At 39.9% G+C, this 18,357-nt stretch overlaps 1 protein-coding gene across 1 annotated transcript in view; it reads left to right on the top strand.

Moving 5' to 3' along the window:
- Positions 1-11,662, top strand: part of ABCC5 (ATP binding cassette subfamily C member 5) — a 68,610-nt gene extending 56,948 nt beyond the window's left edge. The window contains exons 31-40 of the mRNA XM_057426999.1: positions 838-978; positions 1,632-1,783; positions 2,204-2,320; positions 3,317-3,552; positions 5,864-5,977; positions 7,037-7,149; positions 8,223-8,331; positions 9,765-9,989; positions 10,229-10,371; positions 11,042-11,662. Coding sequence (XP_057282982.1) covers positions 838-978; positions 1,632-1,783; positions 2,204-2,320; positions 3,317-3,552; positions 5,864-5,977; positions 7,037-7,149; positions 8,223-8,331; positions 9,765-9,989; positions 10,229-10,371; positions 11,042-11,314 — 1,623 coding nt within the window. The 3' untranslated portion in view covers positions 11,315-11,662. The remainder of the gene's footprint in view (positions 1-837; positions 979-1,631; positions 1,784-2,203; positions 2,321-3,316; positions 3,553-5,863; positions 5,978-7,036; positions 7,150-8,222; positions 8,332-9,764; positions 9,990-10,228; positions 10,372-11,041) is intronic.
- The last annotated feature ends 6,695 nt before the right edge of the window (positions 11,663-18,357 follow it).

Here is an 18,357-nt window from a genome sequence, read left to right as displayed (position 1 = left end):
CACTTCAAAGTTTGAGGCAGGGAGCATGTGAAAGCATAAACATTACATTTGAAACAGAAAAACCAAAAAGGCAAATAACTGCACTTTTTCACATTTTTCTTAGTCTAATTGTTTGCCAGGGGTCTGACTCTTGATTTATTTGCTGTTTGATACTGCAAATTGACATGCTCAGGGGTGGGTTTTTTTGCTTTGCTTTTAGTGACCACCCAGAATCTCCTTATCCATTCTGTAAAAAAAGGCCTCCAGTGTCATTGACCAGATGTTTCTTACCTATACTGACTTTTTTTACATAGTGTCAAAATGTTGGATGCTTCAGCCGGCCGGGCAGTGTCAGGGTCACAGATAATGTTGTGTACACTGCTCAGCCTCACGTTTTTGGTTGGTGGGTTTGTGTTACTCTTTTTTTCTTTTTTTTCCAGCTTGCATTACCTGACCCCTACTGCTCCTGTTCATGTCAAATTAAAAACATGAAGATATTCAGAGTTCTCCCTCTGAGAAGAAAGTCATGTGGATGTTTGATTAGGGGCCTGTTATAACCAAGAAAATCGATATAACAGAAGTAGCGAGGGGCTGGAAGACATTGTGTTGTGTGGCACCACTCAGTGTTGAGACAGCAGGAAATCACTCTGAGTAGTCACAGCAAATAAACAGGAGTAGAAAGACGTATTGTTGGAAATGGAAATGTGCCCTGTGCCAAGTATTCGTATGGGGAGCCAAACAACTGAGGTGTTTCTTTTCCGCCCACAATCCTCTTGATTTCAGGTTTTGGTTTTTGGCAGTTTGTCCTTGTGATTTTGTCATTTTCCCTCACCTCTTCTTTACATCATGTTTCAACAGATCTGGTGGCTGGATCCAGAACTGACGTATGGCAATGCCAAGCCATTTGTCTTCACACAGGGCCACTCAGTGTGTAACCGGTCTTTCTTCCCCTGCTTTGATACACCAGCAGTGAAATGCACCTACTCAGCTACTGTCAAGGTAAGAGACCAGAGGGGTGTAAATGGTTCATGGAGTGCTAAGCTGCTGTTAATTTGTGACAGTATAGTTACATGGTATATGTACATATATAAAATATTAATCATGACAGTGTTAGGAGTTTTTTTAGATCCCGTTCTGGTTGTTGGGCCAGAAACAGGTTACTGCCACAAAGGTAACTCTGTTGCCTGTCATGCTTGGGTCTTGCCTTCCCTGTACTCAGTGCTGAAAGAGTAACCATGAAATGGATAATATGATAGAGGGAATTTGGCTAGTCATTTTCAGTAGTGGTTATTGGTGGTAATATTCAGCTGTATTTTATCAGTTCTTGAAAGGAAAAACCTCAAAGTTTTATGAAAGCAGCATCAAATAATTTTGCATTTTGTGTAGATGAAATAATTTGGTATCTGGGCACTTCTGGGGCAGCTGGCATAAGACCTATGCAATATGTGAGGAGTAATATTTTTAGTTGGTATGTTTTCCTGGGCTGGGCTGATGTGGTCTAAAAAACTTGCAGAAATCTTGCATTTTGTGTTATTTAAATGATTGATTTTAATATACATCCTCAGACATAGATGAAAAACCCCAGAGATATCTGTGGTGTAGTCATTCAGCTGTGATCAAGTGAGTTGATGTGTATGATGTTGGTGTTCCAGGCTCCAGCAGGCATACAGGTGTTGATGAGTACCACCCAAAGTACCTACTTAGAAGAGGAAGGTGTATACCAGTTTTACATGGAATATCCAGTTCCTGCCTACCTTGTGGCCCTGGTAGCAGGAGACCTAATACATGCAGACATAGGTCCTAGGTAAGATTTGCATTGAGTTGGTTCTGCTTTTTATGTCTCTCTACAGTGCTTCATGTTATAAGTAGTAAATATATTGAGTCATATGTTGATAAGGGAACAGTTGGGACTGTGAGGTGTTAGTGTTCAGAGAGTTCGTGGGTTTTTTGGATGTAAATAAATTCATGGCACTGCACTGGCAAGATATTGTCCTCTTGACCGCGTAGTTATTACAGCTATTTATCTCATTGCCTTATTTAAGAGATCTTTGGTTCTCTCCTGCCATGTATGCATAGAGTGTTAGCCTAAAGAAAGCCCAAGTCTGATGTGGGACTTCTCAGCACTATTACCATACATAGAAATGTGGTGAGAAGTCAGGCTATTTTTTCTGAGAGATAATTCAGTTTGCTGAAGCATCACCTGATGTTTTCTGTTTTGTGACAGGAGCAGAGTGTGGGCTGAGCCTTGCCTGCTGCCAACAGCCATCAGCAAGCTTTCTGGCATTGTTGAGCGCTGGTTGACGGCTGCAGAGAGTCTGTATGGCCCATATATATGGGGACGGTGAGTTTAATAAGTTTCTCAGGAATGTGTAATGGGAAAAAAATAGAAAGAAATGATCATGTTTTCTTCCTGTGCTAGCAATAGTAGGACAAACAAGCTTCTCAACTGGAAGCACTGTAGTAGGTGGAAACAAACTGGAGTTCTGTCTCTGCACATGGCAGAGAGGATTATGGAAGCATGTGGTGCTTTTGGACTGGTGGGCAGAATTGGAGGTCTCTAAACAGTGGAACTTGCCTGAGGAATGAAGGTTTTTTCATACTGTAGTGTTTTGTGATGCAAGTCCAGTGTTGGGCTGGACACCATTTAAAATACATGGCAGTTTTATTTATCTTATTTACTTTTACATATGGTACTTGACATATATTTGTTGTGCTATGCCTGAGCATGTTGAAAACCTGACTCAGGACAGACTTGCTGAGAGTCCTAGTCCCTAAACCCAACATTAATAGTATCTGACTCTGTATTAAAAGAGAATATTTTTGAGAGAATGCTTGCTTTCTTTGGATAGGAGAAAATGTTTACAAAGGCTTCCTATATTTCTTTGCTAAAGGTAAGCAGGAAGAACGTAGTGATGTTATCTTACAAAATGTTGCTTGAAATAATCTGAGAACATGGCTGAGTGTGCCAGTGCTGATCATAGGTAATAGGGAAATGTGGAAAGCAAAACAAATAGTATTGTTACATTCTGAAGCAGAGAAACCAGAGTTGTTTTGCTGACACTGCAGGTATACCACATCAATTAATTCTATAGCTTCCTGACCTCTTTCTTTCCTGGGAGCCTGTGGGGGCTCAACACTGTGTGTGTAGTAGTTTATGTAGTGTAAGCAGAAGAATTAGGCATTGCTGCCCTAGAAATCTTGCTCCTGAAGTCACAAAAGAGTCTCAGAAGTGCCTTCCCTAAAGGAAGAAAATAAAAAAAGTTACTGTGAGTGTGTTTTGAAATAGCTGCAATTTACCTCTCTCCTTTCTCCCCTCTTCCTCTCTCCCTACTTTTAGATATGACATTGTTTTTCTTCCACCATCCTTCCCTATTGTTGCCATGGAAAACCCATGCCTGACCTTCATCATCTCTTCTATTTTGGAGAGTGATGAGTTTTTGATCATTGATGTCATTCATGAAGTTGCCCACAGCTGGTTTGGAAATGCAGTCACCAACGCTACATGGGAGGAGATGTGGCTGAGCGAGGGGCTGGCCACATATGCACAACGCCGGATCACCACAGAGACCTATGGTACAGATGCAGAAATGTTTCTCCTTATGCTATATCTAACCAGTTGTTAAGAGTTGGCTGCATAGAATATTTGTCTTGGGGGCTCAAAAGTCCGTAGGGAGCTGTTTTTTTTGTTTGGTTGTTTTTTCCTATTTCTGGAACACACGTGGCCCCAGACTTTGCATTTAGCATCTTAGATGCTTAGAGTCTGATGTTATCTTGGCTTTGAGTGGAATCAATAGCTGATAAGGTAATAGGGGCTTGGGCGAGGTTTGTTAGCACAGCATTGTAAAGATGCTTGTGGGAACTTTGGAATTATGGTACCAGGCAGACATTTGTATGTCAGAGCAAGGTAAGCAGAAGATGCTTCAGAGAGATATAAGATGTTTACATTGTGGACTAACTATCCTCAAGTGTCTGTCTAATCCTGCTCAGCTGGTAGCTACCCACTATAGGAAAGAATGATAGCAATAGCACTTAAAAAGAAAAAAAGGACACATCTGTGTAGCTGTCCGTTTATCTGTTTGAGGCTTCCTCTAGAATTGTACGGCCCTGCCTTTGCTTGTATCAGTGAATTTCACAGGTCAGACATGGTACTGTCTTTAGAATATCTTAGTAGTAAATAATTCCTACTGGTTTTCAGTTTATTGGGATTTTTTGTTGAAGTGAATAATGGGAACATACACTTCTCTAGTTTGTGGCATTATGTTCTTAAAAGCCTATATCATGTGTAGTCTCACATGTCTGCTGTAAACAATCTTGGAAAAAATCCTGGAAACCTTGGCAGAGAGTGTTTAGAAAGATGCCTTTGTTTTTATTAATTTATATTGCGTCTGGAGATGAGCTGATGATAATGAAGTTTAGGGAAGGAAGTGCTCTGAGCATATATGGAGAGGTTACAATGTATATTATATATTTTTGAAAGGTCTTTTATGTTAAGCAATTCTCAGTGGTTAGGTCTGTTCTTATAATGTTATATTATTCATGGCAGTGATGTGAGCAAGTCAGAAGATGCTGGCTGTTCTCTATCACTTTGTAGTTTGTCTCTCTGACATAGGACAAGATCCTTGCTGATTTTGGTCTATTCTCTTGAAATTTAGAACTGCTTGTTTCAAGCAACAGTTTTTCGGGAAACTAAGAAATGCTTTTCCCTGTGCCATTCTTTTGTAAGCCCTTTTTGCATTCTGTTTTGTTTCCAAGACAAACCTCTGATCTAAATCCTGCCATTTCTGACATAATGTCTGGAGTATCTTCTGTTGTCAATAAAAAAGGCATCTTTGTAATGACATTGTTTACAGAAATTGGAGTCCACTAACTATTACCACACCTCTTAGATCTTGCTTAATCCTCCTTCCTGTAGCTTAAAGTAATTGCTGTTAATGGTAGCTATCCTAGTTCTTGATTTCCCCTATTAAGCACATCCACTCCTTTCTCTGCCAGTACAGATTCTTCTATCTTCCACATATATCCTGGTTCTTAATTCTTATTTTGCTTATATCAGTTTCCTGTGTATGTACATTGAGACCCTGAGACTTGCATCTCTGTAGTAAGTCCTGTTTTTGAAGTTGAAGACTTCACAAAGAAACCTAAAGTGTTAATAGTGATGGATGTTAAGTATCTTCTGAACCTGAGAATCCATTTTCCACATCTTTTTACATCTCCAGTGGCATAGGAAAGATCTCTTGACTTGCCAGTGTAATACAGCTAGTTTGGCTTGAAAGCTTGGAATGCTTTACAATGCAGTAAGAGCGAAGAGCAGCCTACCCAGTCACAGCTGTAAAAAAAAAAAGAAGTCCTAATCAGTGTCAGGTGTATGATACAGTATGGGTAGGATTCTAGATAAAGCTTTAAAAATAGATCCACAGGATCTGTAATATACCAACTAAATGTAACCCTTTTCTGTTTTCACCCAAGAGGTGACATTTGCTTAGTACTGTCCTTGGCACCGAATATGGAATCGTGTGTCTACTACCAGTGACATTACTTTTTTGTAGCACTTGATTGCTCCTTGAAAGTTACCTGTGTAGTACTCATTCCAATGATTGCAAGAACTGATAAGGTGATGTCAAGGATATAACTTTAGCATAGCTTTCATGCTGCTTCAGTTCAGCCTGCTGTATAATCAGAACAAGTAAATGCACTGGTTTAGGTTCTGACTTTCATTACAGACTGCGAGTATTTTTTGCGCTCAAGTTTCTCTGCTGTTACATACTGTGATTCTGTTCTGTTGTCTTTGACGTCTTCATTAGCTTTTATTTTGTACATGTGCTACCTCTGCACAGATTAGGTTTTGCTAGTCATTTTTCCCACTAATAAGTTTCTTTCTCTGTAGGAGCTGCCTTCACATGTTTGGAGACTGCATTCCGCCTTGATGCTCTCCACAGACAGATGAAACTCCTTGGAGAAGACAACCCAGTCAGCAAGCTTCAGGTTAAACTAGAGCCAGGTATTACTTTTGGCTGAAGCTGCTGTACACAAAATTTCTGTGTATTGATGCTGGAATATAGACCAAAAAAGACTATTTTTTCCGTATCCCTTATAAAAGAAAGAAAAAAGAAATACTTGTTTGTAAACCAGTCTAAAAGTAAATAAGGAAACGTGCCTTCAAGTTTTCTTCAAAGTTGGGTAACTCATTTTTATAAATATTGTTCTGCTTAAGAACAGAACAGACTCACTGAGTAGAGGCAGCATGAAAAACTGCCTTGAAAGCTGTGTGGTTTGAGCTTCTGAATATGTAAAATAAAGTAGTTTGAAAATGAAAATGTTTGGAAACACCATATAAAATCCTGTGCTATTAAATGTTCCTTTTTTATGTGTTCATGTAAGAACTATGTATGTATGCATAAGCATATAGATAAGCATATGTACTTGCTTTCCTGTTGAGTGAGCTGTGCAGAGGTGCAGAGGCTCTTTGGTTATCCCCTGAGCTACCTGCACATCTGCACTCCAGCATCATGTATCTTCTTCACTGATAGTTCTCTACTTCTGTGGTCACTATTGAAACTGTAAAGCAGTCTTCAATCTAGGTGGTATTTAAAATGACCTAAAATGCAGCTGGAGGTGATACTGGAACTAAGTGGAATGGAAAAGCATGTGTTAGAAGTCTCAAAAAAGGAACAAGTAGTGATTAATTTATACGAGTATCTTTAAAAACTTGTGGTATGGTGGCTCTCTGAATTTGGCACTTAGGGGGAAAAAAAGGGATTTGTCTTTATATGCCAGTTTTCAGTGATTTCTAATTTGAAGTGACTTATTCCTTTGGGAATTAATACTGAGCTTACAATGGTTGATTTTTTTTCTTTATTTTTATTATTTTTATTATTTTAATTTTTAACTCAGCCTATGGGTTTACTGCAGTAAATTAAATGTACTGGCACAGGCTTGTTTCATTCTTAAGTCACTACATCTTGACTTGGTGATCTCTAAGGGGTCTGTATACTTGGAAGGGTTGGAAATTATTGGCCTCATTAGAGTTTCTTATAAAGTGGTTGTCATCTCTTTTCAGGTGTAAATCCTAGTAATTTAATGAACCTCTTCACCTATGAGAAAGGCTACTGCTTTGTTTACTACCTGTCCCAGCTCTGTGGTGACCCAAGACACTTTGACTCCTTCCTAAGAGTGAGTGTAAATAAGCATGAGTTTCTCTTAAGATTCAGAACTATTCTCCCCCTCCCCTCACCTAGTTTTGTCCCTGTGGCTAATTGATAGGGCTAAAGTCAAATACCAGTGTGTCTGAGAAGGGAGAGTGGTTTTTGCCTGGCTGCCAACTGAGATGATTGTTTCTACAAGATTTCTCTTCAGTGAATGTACTCATGCTCCTGTCATCTCAGATTCTGAATTTAAGGGGTACTAAATACAGAGTAGTAGTATATTTTTGTTGCCTCTTGTTCTGTGTTTAAATAATAGAAAGCTGTTCCAGCATAGATTGTCTGTAACTGGAACGATGTGACTTTATTCACTACTAAAAAGTAGTAGCTTGTGGGTTTTAAGCCAGGGTGACAAAGAACATGATTTCCTGTATTGAGGCAGGTTTCGTGCCTTGAAGTACATTTGCAAAACATATAGAAAATTATGTCAGCTATTGACTTGTTTTTTGAAGTGAAACAATTCATGCAGCTTTTTCTTTTTGCTGCATGCATGCTTTTCATCTCCTCTTCCCATCCATCTTTCTCTTATCTTTAATTTTGTAAGGGTGTCTTTAGTCCGTAATTTATTAGTGAATAATACAGTGGCCAGCTGTGTTCTGACTTTCCACTAGTGTCAAGTATGAGGAGACCTTCCTGCCCTTGATATGTTGATGTATCTGTGATCTGTATCAGAAGAAAAGCTGTACTGAGCTGTCAGTGTATTTGCAGCTACCCAGTTTTTTTCTTATTATGGTGCTTTCCTCAGCTGGGGGAAGGAGGGAGAATATTTTTCTTGATTTTTTTTTTTTATTTTATTTTATTTTATTTTTTAAACCTTCCAAATGCTTGCTTTATGTTTCCATCTCTATTTTGTTTGTTGTTGTTTTTTAACTATTTTTTTTAATTTTTATTTTATTTTTATTCTATATAGAAAATATATTTTATTTTATATAGGTTTATTTTTATTTTATTATTATTATTATTATTGTTGTTGCATGTAGTGGCTCTACATTGAAAGGAAGCTGTCTTTCTCCTATCCATAATTTATCCCTTTTACTGTTTCAGGCCTACATTGAGAAGTACAAATTTACCAGTGTTGTTGCTCAAGATCTTCTGGATTCCTTCCTGAATTTTTTTCCAGAGCTGAAAGAGCAATGTGTTGAGAGCAAAGCAGGTAGGAAGTTTACTTAGTTAACTGTAAACACTGTAGAAAATCTGGATGGTAAATTTTGTGCTTGGTTTTGAGGATGTATAAGAAAATTCTAAGGTAAACAGACCCCTTTGGCAACAGCCACATGTTTGTGACAGAAATGGTTGTAATTTATTGTTACTCCCTTCAGTTGGGGAATGAGAACATCTTAAATTGCTGACAATTTTGGCATTGATTAGCTGAGTGGCCCTCAGTTAACTTTCTCAGGAACTCATCTTTCATGCTGCAGACATCGTGATTACTGCATGTGAGATTTACACATGCTCAAATGCAGGGAAAAGGTGAATGCACTTTGAAATTTCATCTACTTGAATTACAGACAACTTGCTTTGAGAACTGTAACTTTTCCCAAGGTCCCACCCATGCAGATAAAATCTCTTCCATAATGTTTCACACTCTCTTACATCCCCTATTTATAGCTGTGTGTGGATTTATGGAAGGTCAGGAAACTACTAGGTGCTTATTAGCCCACTTGTTTAAAGAAATGAGACTAATGTTATCCTGCCATGTGTCCATCCTGGTAAGTAATCACTGAACCTGTTGGTTAGTTTAAACCAGACTGGCAGTGGAGTACAGCTATTAAGAACACTAGGTTCCTACAAGCTTTGTGGAGAGATGCAGATAAGCAGGCCTACTGAAGGAAAAGCTGCAGTGTGAGCTCAGCAGTTTTATTTGGCCCACTGATTGGCTAATGAATTAACCACAGCCCATGCTAACTTTTGCCTGGCTAATATTCAGGGGATGCAGGAGAGAGGAGTTTTAGGGTGGATGGTGTGGAACAGGAAGTATTGCCAAGGGTTAGGAAAGTGCTGAGGTGGTAAAGGGTTAAGGGGAGGAGCTCTGTTGGAAACCAGGCTCTGCTAGTTCTGCTGCTTTTGGAGAAACTTTTGTTTTTTTTTTTTTTTTAGTTATTGATTTTAAAAATACATTTACAATTGCTTGGTTTTGCTTCTGGGCAGGAGTTCAGTCAGCACCCTCATTTTTTTTTTTTTTTTTTTAATGAAGCAGGTTTTCCCCTTATTCTTCAATCTTCCTAAAAAAGTCAGAGGAAGAGAAACGCATGCACAAAAAAATCTTATATTAGAAGATTGTTTGATCACAGACACTTGTTGGCCTGGCTGTCTTAAAAGCGTGTGCATTTCTTGTACTTACCCACTGTAAGGGTGAACTCTAGAGAACTCATGGTTAAATTCGGAGAGTGTTGCTGGCATTTTTCCTGGTGTAGCATAAGCTAGCCTGCTGGGGCTGCTAAGACATTAATGTTGCTGTAACTATGGGTCAGTCTGATTTGCTATTGTTAGAACCTCTCTTAACTGTACTGACCGATACTGAGCCTTGAGGCAGCCAAGCCACCTGCAGAGCTTCCTGCTCCACATTTTTGGTGCTCCTTGTTCCAGGACTGGAGTTTGAACGTTGGCTCAATGCTACAGGACCTCCATTAGCTGAGCCAGACTTATCTCAGGGATCCAGTCTGACCAGACCGGTGGAGACGCTCTTCAAACTCTGGACCACAGAGCCTCTGGACTCTGCTGCTGCCAGCAGGGTTGACCTCACTAAATGGAGAACGTTCCAAACCGTACTTTTCTTGGACAGATTGCTGGATGGGTCACCACTGCCACGTGGTGAGTACTCTATCAGGATAGCAGAAAAGTGTTCCTGTAATAATTAATTCTAAAAAGCCCTATCCCTCATTGACCTTATCATTAACATGAAGCCAGGTTGGATGCAGCTTTGAGCAAAAAAGTCCTTTCTAACCCAAACCATTCTATGATTCTGAGATTTAATGATTCGTTATTCTCTGACACCCTCAAACTCAACAAAATAGGTCATAGTTCTTTCTCTGTGTATGTACTCTCTTCAGAGGTGATAAAAAAGCTTTCGGAATGTTACTCCTCTCAGCTGGACTCCATGAATGCAGAAATCCGTATCCGCTGGTTGCAGATTGTAGTCCGAAATGACTATTATCCAGACCTTTACAAAGTCCGTCGCTTCTTGGAAAACCAGGTACTAACTGCTGGATTAAAATCACTGCACCTCTCAGTGCATGAGACATGTGCATGAGAAATGCGACGTGAAAGACCTTGGAACTTCTGCTTCCTGGCCAAGTGTAGACCAGGTGTGTTGCTAAGGGGCTGAGCGTGGCTCACCTGCTAGCGGGCGGGGAGGAATGGGCAGATGTCATTTGAAATGCCTACAGATAATCTCTGCTTTTCTAGCCTAACTCGATACCTTTGTCCCAGCTCTGCCCAGTGCATTTTTTGTGTTGCTTTGTAGCAGCTCTGCCTTTTCGAGACCGGATATTTTCGCACTACTAAATAATGTGATTGAATATTTATACTTCAGGCAAGACTAGGGCTCATCAAATTCCTTACACTAGTTTTTATTGTGCAGGAGCAAAAGGTTAATGCATGTGTTCTCTGTGGCCTCTTCTCAATCTTTTAAAAATAGTTCTGTTATTTGTGGAAGTAGCTTAGTCTTAGAGAACAAATGTTTTTTTTATTATCGTTCATAAAAATCTTTACATTAAACTTCTCTAGAATAGACTTGGCTGTCTTTTGAAGGAATGTATTGTTTCCAGTCTGAAGTCATTCAGGGCTGTTGGAGTGTAGCTGTAGGAGAGCTGAACCTCTTGACTTTGATTGAAGTGACATTATCTAGTTTTCCTTTTTTGCAGATGTCTCGGATGTATACAATTCCACTTTACGAGGACCTTTGCACTGGCACCCTCAAGTCTTTTGCCTTAGAAATTTTTTACCAGACCCAAAACCAGCTGCACCCCAATCTTCGGAAAACCATCCAACAGATCTTATCACAGGGCTTGAATCCATTTCCTGCCATTGACACTACAGCAGTCACTACAGACACACCAGCAATGGTGCTTGAGGACAAAGCCTCAGAGGCCACAAATGGTGCCATTTCACTCAGGGATGTTAATGTGTCTGCCTAGAACACCAGTTTATGCCAGCCATGAAGCTTGAAAGTGGGGACAGAAACAGGAAAGATACCAAGCATCACCTCCTTTCCTTCAGCCCTGCAGCTGCAGTGTGTTGTTGTAACTGGATTTGTCTCCCAAAACACAAAGCAAATGTGCCTTCAAGTATCCAGCGTGTGACACTGCCAGATTTCAGAGACCTCCTTCAGCTGTGGGGTGGATATTTTTATTCAGTTTATACTGGGCAGAGATTCCTGGGCAGTTGCTTCTCAATGGAAAGTGGATAGTTCCCTTTCCTGAGGCTCTTCTGGATGGTTTCTCCAAGTCTGTGGGTTGGTGGTTATGGGGTTTTCAGTTGATTGCTTGCTTTCCCTTTTTTTTTTTTTTTTGTTTGTTTGTTTGTTTTGGTTTTTTTGTGTTTTTTTTTTTTTGTGTCTGAGGCCACTGAGGCATGTCCTGCTTGCCATGTGTATGGTGCTGGAGAGTGTGTATGTGTCAAGCTGTCATTACCCTGATATTTGGACTGAAGTTCTGCAAAGGAGAGACTGAGGAATTGTTGGTGGGAGCAAACAAGTTTTCATGTTATGCTCCTTACTGTGATGGAGGTGTTGTGATTGGGAGGTAGGGGACTAATGCTTAAGTAATTAAGAAACTAATTTTAAATAGCTCCTGTTCCCCCTTGCCCCTAGGTGGCTAAATAATAATAATGGGAAACCTTATGATGTATTTGAAATCCTTCTGTAGTTAACCCTTCCTTCAGTTTTCCCTTTACACTCAATGAGAAGGGCAGTAAAGAAATGTGTAGGCTTGAATTTTCAAAAAAGTTAAAATCAGGTCAAAGCCATCAATTCTGGTACTAGCTGGATGCCTAAATCTTTTTAACTTTTGACAAGTCTAGCTGCAACCTTTGTGTGTTAGGATGTGTAGCACATGTGTTTGTCCCATGCACTCTATCTTCTATTCTGTCCTTTTGGAAGAATTAACAGGACCTTTAATTTAAATTTGGGTTTTGTTTGTTTTGAAGATCCCTAGTATAAATTAGGCCTGTAAGTCAACCATGGAGATTGTGCTAAATTTTACTGCCTTGAATAATATTTGTCCGAATAACAGTTGCCCTGTCATATGATAGCCTGAGGGAAGCACCCTCCTTTTTGATAGAAGACTTTTAAGCCCTGCTTTACTCAAGTCTGTTTTCTGACTTGTGATTGTGGTGGTAAGATGCCATTTCATTTACACAGCATGCTATTTCTCTTGCTCACTGGCCAGGCATGCACGATGGGAAGATACTCTCTTCCATCTGCACCATTCAGTCTCAGGAAGGGGAGGGCAAAGCATTGTTGGGTATTAGAGAGTACACCTAGTGGTTCTTAAGACTGCACCACATCGTTTCTAATGTGTGGGTACCTGTGTGCCACTCAGTGAGCACCCACAAAGCATCTCTGAGCTGATGTATCACCAGGATAGAGAACTAGTTGGAATGAAAAGTGAAACATTTGGAAGAGGCTCAGCTAAAGGAGATGTGAGAAAAAATATATATAATTTGGGGCAAATTTTATTTTAGCCCTGCTATGGGGATCTACATAGCACAGGAAGAGGGGAAATTAGGGAGTTGTTTTTTTTTTTTGTGGGGTTTGTTTTTGGGTTTTTTTCTTTTTTGTTTTGTTTTGCCTTTGTTTCTTTTGTTGGTTTTCTGTTGTTTTTTTTTTCACAGAAACTATCTGTTTACACCCATGTGTGGATGGGGACTTAGGTGCTGTTACTGGATCTGCATTTTCTGGCTTTAAATTAATTTGGACTTCACCATAGCCTTAGCCTGGGCTGAACTGGGATAAAGCAATAATGAACTCAGGCCTCTCTAGTGCTTCATAGTTTTTAAAATGGGTCATCAGCATTGTTAGGCTTCAGAACTCCAAGCTCTGCTCTTTGTTTCTTGAATCGGGATTATCCTTTTAATTCCCTTTTTTTTTTCCAGAAAGGACGGAGAATGATGCTTTCTGCACAAATCTCTTTCTGTTTGTTGTTCTATTGAATGAGATCTGTGCAAGCTGATTTTCCACTTCCCAAGTTGCCACTGTTGGTGTTGCGTCTCCTGGTCCCCACTGCTAGCAGCAGCAGCCCAGCCAAGACCAGTAACCACTAGCAGCTTTTGGAATCCCAGGGCTCCACTGTAACATGTCATGGAGAATATATGTGACACATTGGTGGGGAATTTTAAATTTACATGGATGCCTTATGATGATTGTCAAATTAAACTGAGCTTTGTGACAAGTTTAGTCTTTTGGGCAGTTTTTCAGCATCCCTGCTATGGATATGTGGAAGAGCTAACTTGGTACATTGTCTTTGTTTTGTCTTTTTCTGGAGTGCAACATAGAGGGAGTTTCGAAGCTATTTAAAAGCTGAACAGCAAGAAGTTGGAGAAGTTGCAAAAGCAAATAATCAAAAGTAAATATATTACTACAACTGACTGAAATACATCAGATCAACTGTGTTTGCATATACATGCATCAATGCAGGGAAATGTTGGCTGAACCTAATAGACTGTGTTTCTTGATTAAAGAACATGAAATCTAAGTTAGTGTTTCTGCTTTCATCTCTGAGAACCCAACAGGTGGCTATTTTCATAAGGCTTGTTCTCTGAAACACAGCAAGATTTGTTGTAAGCATTCTATGCATCCTTCTTCAGGTACTCTTGCTCCTCCTGTGAACAAGGAGTGCATTTTTATTTTGAAGAGTTGAAAAATTGGCAGCAAGTTTGTGGAGATAAGCCTTCCTTTTGTTGACACAAATTAAATTAATGCTTCAGGCTACTTTCTGGCCTGATTTGTAGTAGATTTCACATTGATAGGCAAATTAGACTGAGATTAAATAGAAACTATCTATTTGCCTTTGGTATGTTCATTTCTGATCTGTTAAAGTAAGATTAGTACAGCAAATTGGTTTTATTTAAGCAGATGCCAAGAAATAGGGTTATCTTTATTATATTGAAAATGAAAGCTGTTACTTTATTTCATTGCAGCTTTGAGCAAGGCAACACGGGACCTAAAAATACTACTTGTGGAAAAGCTCTGAAGGGCCAAACCCTTCAATAAAATGGAATATGACTTTTTTTTTTTAGCATTTTGTAGCCATGTTGGTTAATACATTAAGTATAATTGTTATTAACTACACATATTACTCTGTCAAGCTTATATCAGTAATCTTGCTGTCATGATATGTTGCAACATCCTAACCATGCACTTCATTAACCAAGCACAATTTTAAGTAAGCATTCCAAGCGTTCTCATTTAACCCAAATTTTCTCATGTTCTTGCACTGCAATGACCTTGGACATTGCCTTTTCCAGATAACACAGGATCTTCTGTACATCCATACTAAGCACGTATATTGCACAGTTCACTTAAGTTCACTTCAGTGTGTTTTCCCTGTTTGTGTGTGCTCAAAGATAAAACACCACAATACAGTCAGCTCTTACAAATCACGTAACACTTGTTTTCACACTTTTTACTATAGATTGATAAAAGCTTAAGGTCATTATGATGACAGTATCAGACTTTGTGTACAAAAGAAACCACAGTAGAAATCAAGCCACTATCCTCTGAGACACAGAATTCCTTTTTCTGTTGGGAGGACCGAACTTAAATGACACTGAGTTTGCTGAAGCCTCAGGTAAGTTGTTTTAGCTTTTCATTACCTGCATTCCTAAAGCTACATGCCTAATTTCTAGTTTGGATTTGTCTAGTTTCAGCTTCTGGCTCTCAAAGCTGCTGCTTTGTTTGAGAAACATAAACTGCTTACTGTTACTAAACTCTTTCCCATGTAAGTACCTCTTAATTCGTAAAGAAAACAGATGGAGTTGTTTGGTCTCTTGCTGCAAGGTATGTCTTCCACATTTTATGTATTGCTTTAGCTCTGGGGTGAAGCATAATGTTTCAGCATCCTTTGAAAGTGGAAATTGCACACTTTCTCAAAAATTACCTTATGCTGCTGTGTATTTTGCACCACTTAAAAAATCTTTTATTAATATTGTGCACTTACCCTATTTTCCATTAATTACATTAGTAATCTGGGCAACAGTTAAAGTATGTCTTACATGAACACGGCGGCCTTTTGTTTTATAGATAAAGAAGTGTAGAGAAAAAGCTAATCTGTACTCTGGAGATGACTGTTCACTCTATACAGAGGGGGACTAGCTGGTTGCATTACGTGGCTGAACCTGTATGAACGCTTCCCCTGACTCTATGTGCACCTTCTGCACTGGAAAAAATCAAGTCTTATACCTCTGATTTCTTGTCAAGAGAATTAGGGTTATGTTGAACATAGTGTGCTTTCTGCCATAAAGGGAAGGTGTTATACTAGTGACAAGTCTCTCTGAAACTTAAGAAATGGCATTAATGGGTTTTGCAGAGTATTTGACCCTTTTCTAAACACATACTTGGGTTTTGAGGAAGAGTGGGAAGTGATAGGAAAGGAATGGGATATTCTTCATGCTGTTATGATTTGGTGTAAAGTGTCATGGTTTAAGTCATACCCAGCTGACAATCCAGGTGTGTGACCTTAAATGTATGACTAAGCTTTGTGCATTGTTTTAATTTAGGTGTCTTGTACCACCTTGTTCTTGTGTGCTGCGGTAGCCAGCATGGAAGTTTGGAGCTCTGCTCTACCTCCTAGAGGTCTGCCTGAGGTAATGAGGGAGATGTTTGCCTAGCAGTGGTAATCTTCCTCAGGCCAAGCTGCTCTGGAAGAAGATGAGCCTGTCTTCGCAGTAGCTGCAGAGAGCACTGTGATACCAGGCTGCTTCTGGCTGACTGATGAAAACCATCAGAGACTTCCAAACCATGCTCTTCTGAGCAAAAACCCCAAATGCCCCCCCAAAACCTCCCTTAAGCAAAATACCATTCTGTGCAGTTCCTCTGACACTGCTCCGACCACTGTCAGCCTAGCGGTATTGCAGGAGCTAAGCTGTGTATGAGGATCCAAAGAATGTGAAGAGCTCCCCAGTGCATTTGAACAGCTTCTGTGGTGTGTCAGTTTGCAGAAACAAACACACGTGTTGTGCCCAAGCACCATTGCTCGATCACTTTTAACCTTCTCCCTGTCCTTGGACCATCTGGAATTGGAGACAAAAGCAGACACGAGGTGGTGAAACCCCCAAACGGGAAAATGATCATGAAAGTCTCAAAAACTACTCTGTCAAAGAATAGCTTTCATTCATGTGGAAACAAGCTATTTAACTGGCTGCAAATCCTTTTTAAATGTTTAAATTCTCATAGTAAATGGACACAACTTCTTGGAAGTCTGCTTTCTTCTTTCACAAGGAATAGGAGGAACCTAAGTAAAGTGCACTGAGAAACATCAACAAAAAGGCAAGTGTCATTTTGTCTTAAAATATGCTCTTCAAGATTTACTGTATAAATAGACCTGTGTTTTTGTCTTCAGTAGTAGTTTAATCCAGCAGGATTGCCAAGAGGCCACAGAGAAAATTCTCTGCTGCTTTTGCTCCCAGAAGTTTGGGGTCAATAGACAAAAAACCCACCCATTGCCAGCTGCATAATGTATGAATTTGCCAGTTTTGAACTTTGCAGCGAGGCAAGGAAAGCATGTCAGATAGAGACCAAGATAATGTCCATCTCTTTACTTCTAATAACATCATAAATAAATACTGTTACATGTGTAACTAGTTTACTATTCCAGATTGGATCTACTGTATTTACAGTTAGAGCTCAATATTCATATTGCTTTCTAGAATCTTGCGTTTAATGGAATTTATGCAGTTGTGACCTGTGACTGCTGTTGCCTAAAGAGCACAGCAAGGGTGAAATCATGCAGATGAGAGCCTCACTGTTCCTGACACAGAGGCCTTGTTTGTCTTTTCCCTCCCTGAACAGAGCCCTCCTGTGTCAGCTCAGTTGCAGCCTGCGCAGCTGCAGCTTTCTTGCATGAGCTGTAGACAAGAGAGGTCCTTATTCTTACTGATGGCAATGTTTCCTTTGCTCCTGAAAGGGTGGAAACATCCAATGTGAAATGTCTTTGTTGATTAAATTTGCTGTATGCCTTAGGTCTGTGCAACAAGCATAAGTAAGGGGCCGAGAATGCCAGTCCATGGTTAGACAGCTACTAGAGTTACCTGTGTTTGTTTCTCCAAGGCAGAGGTTCGAGAGGAGGATTTCTGCATTCATTTCTGGAAGAAATGAGTCAGACCGGTGTGTTCTGTGGATCTCTTTCATTAAAACAACCTCCCTGCCCAATGACCAGGTAACATAACCCTTAGATTTGAACCCATCATTATAGGTGAGTGTGAAAACCAGCTTTTTTTGTAAGCATCATGTCCTTTCACGTTGGATCAGCACCTGCTTATTTGACCATACTTGTGTAAAAGGCCCAAATGCAAAAAAAAAACCAACCACCCTAAACCCCCCCCAAACCACAAACAAACAAAAAGGCAGCCTTGTTTTTTTTTTTGTTTTTTTTTAATTTATTTCCTTTGGCATTGTTTGTTTCTAGCAAGTCAGTATTTTTTAATGTATTTTTTCTTTATTTGATGAGGCAGTAATAGCTATCAAAGTATGAAAAGCAATGTTATTTCCTTTGTCAGTTCAGCCCTTGGACAATTATTAATGATCACAGAATGGTTTGGGTTGGAACAGACCGTAAGGATCACCCAGTTCCAACGCCCCTGCCATGGGCAGGAACACCTCCCTCTAGACCATGTTGCTCAAACCCCCATCTAGCCTGGCCTTGAACACTGCCAGGGATGGGGCAGCCATGGCTTCTCTGGGCAACCTGTTAGTCTCACCACTCTCACAGTGAAGAGCTTCTTTCCAATATCTAATCTAAAGCTACCCACTTTCAGTTTAAAGCCATTCCCCCTTGTCCTATTCCTACATGCCCTTGTAAAAAGGCCCTCTCCACCTTTCTTGTAGGCCTCCTTTAGGCACTGAAAGCTGCTCTAAGGTCTCTCTGGATTCTTCTCTAGGCTGACCAACTCCAACTGTTTCATACCGTCTCCCACAGAAGGAGGGCGCCAGCCCTCATCCAGGTAGTGACAAACTACATGAATA

The sequence above is a fragment of the Pezoporus wallicus genome, unplaced genomic scaffold (genome assembly GCF_028554395.1).
Source record: "Pezoporus wallicus isolate ANWC-B61680 ecotype Strahan unplaced genomic scaffold, APGP_CSIRO_Pwel_v1 scaffold_7107, whole genome shotgun sequence".
In the NCBI taxonomy this organism is placed as follows: domain Eukaryota; kingdom Metazoa; phylum Chordata; class Aves; order Psittaciformes; family Psittacidae; genus Pezoporus; species Pezoporus wallicus.
This window is presented reverse-complemented; position numbering and strand designations above follow the sequence as displayed.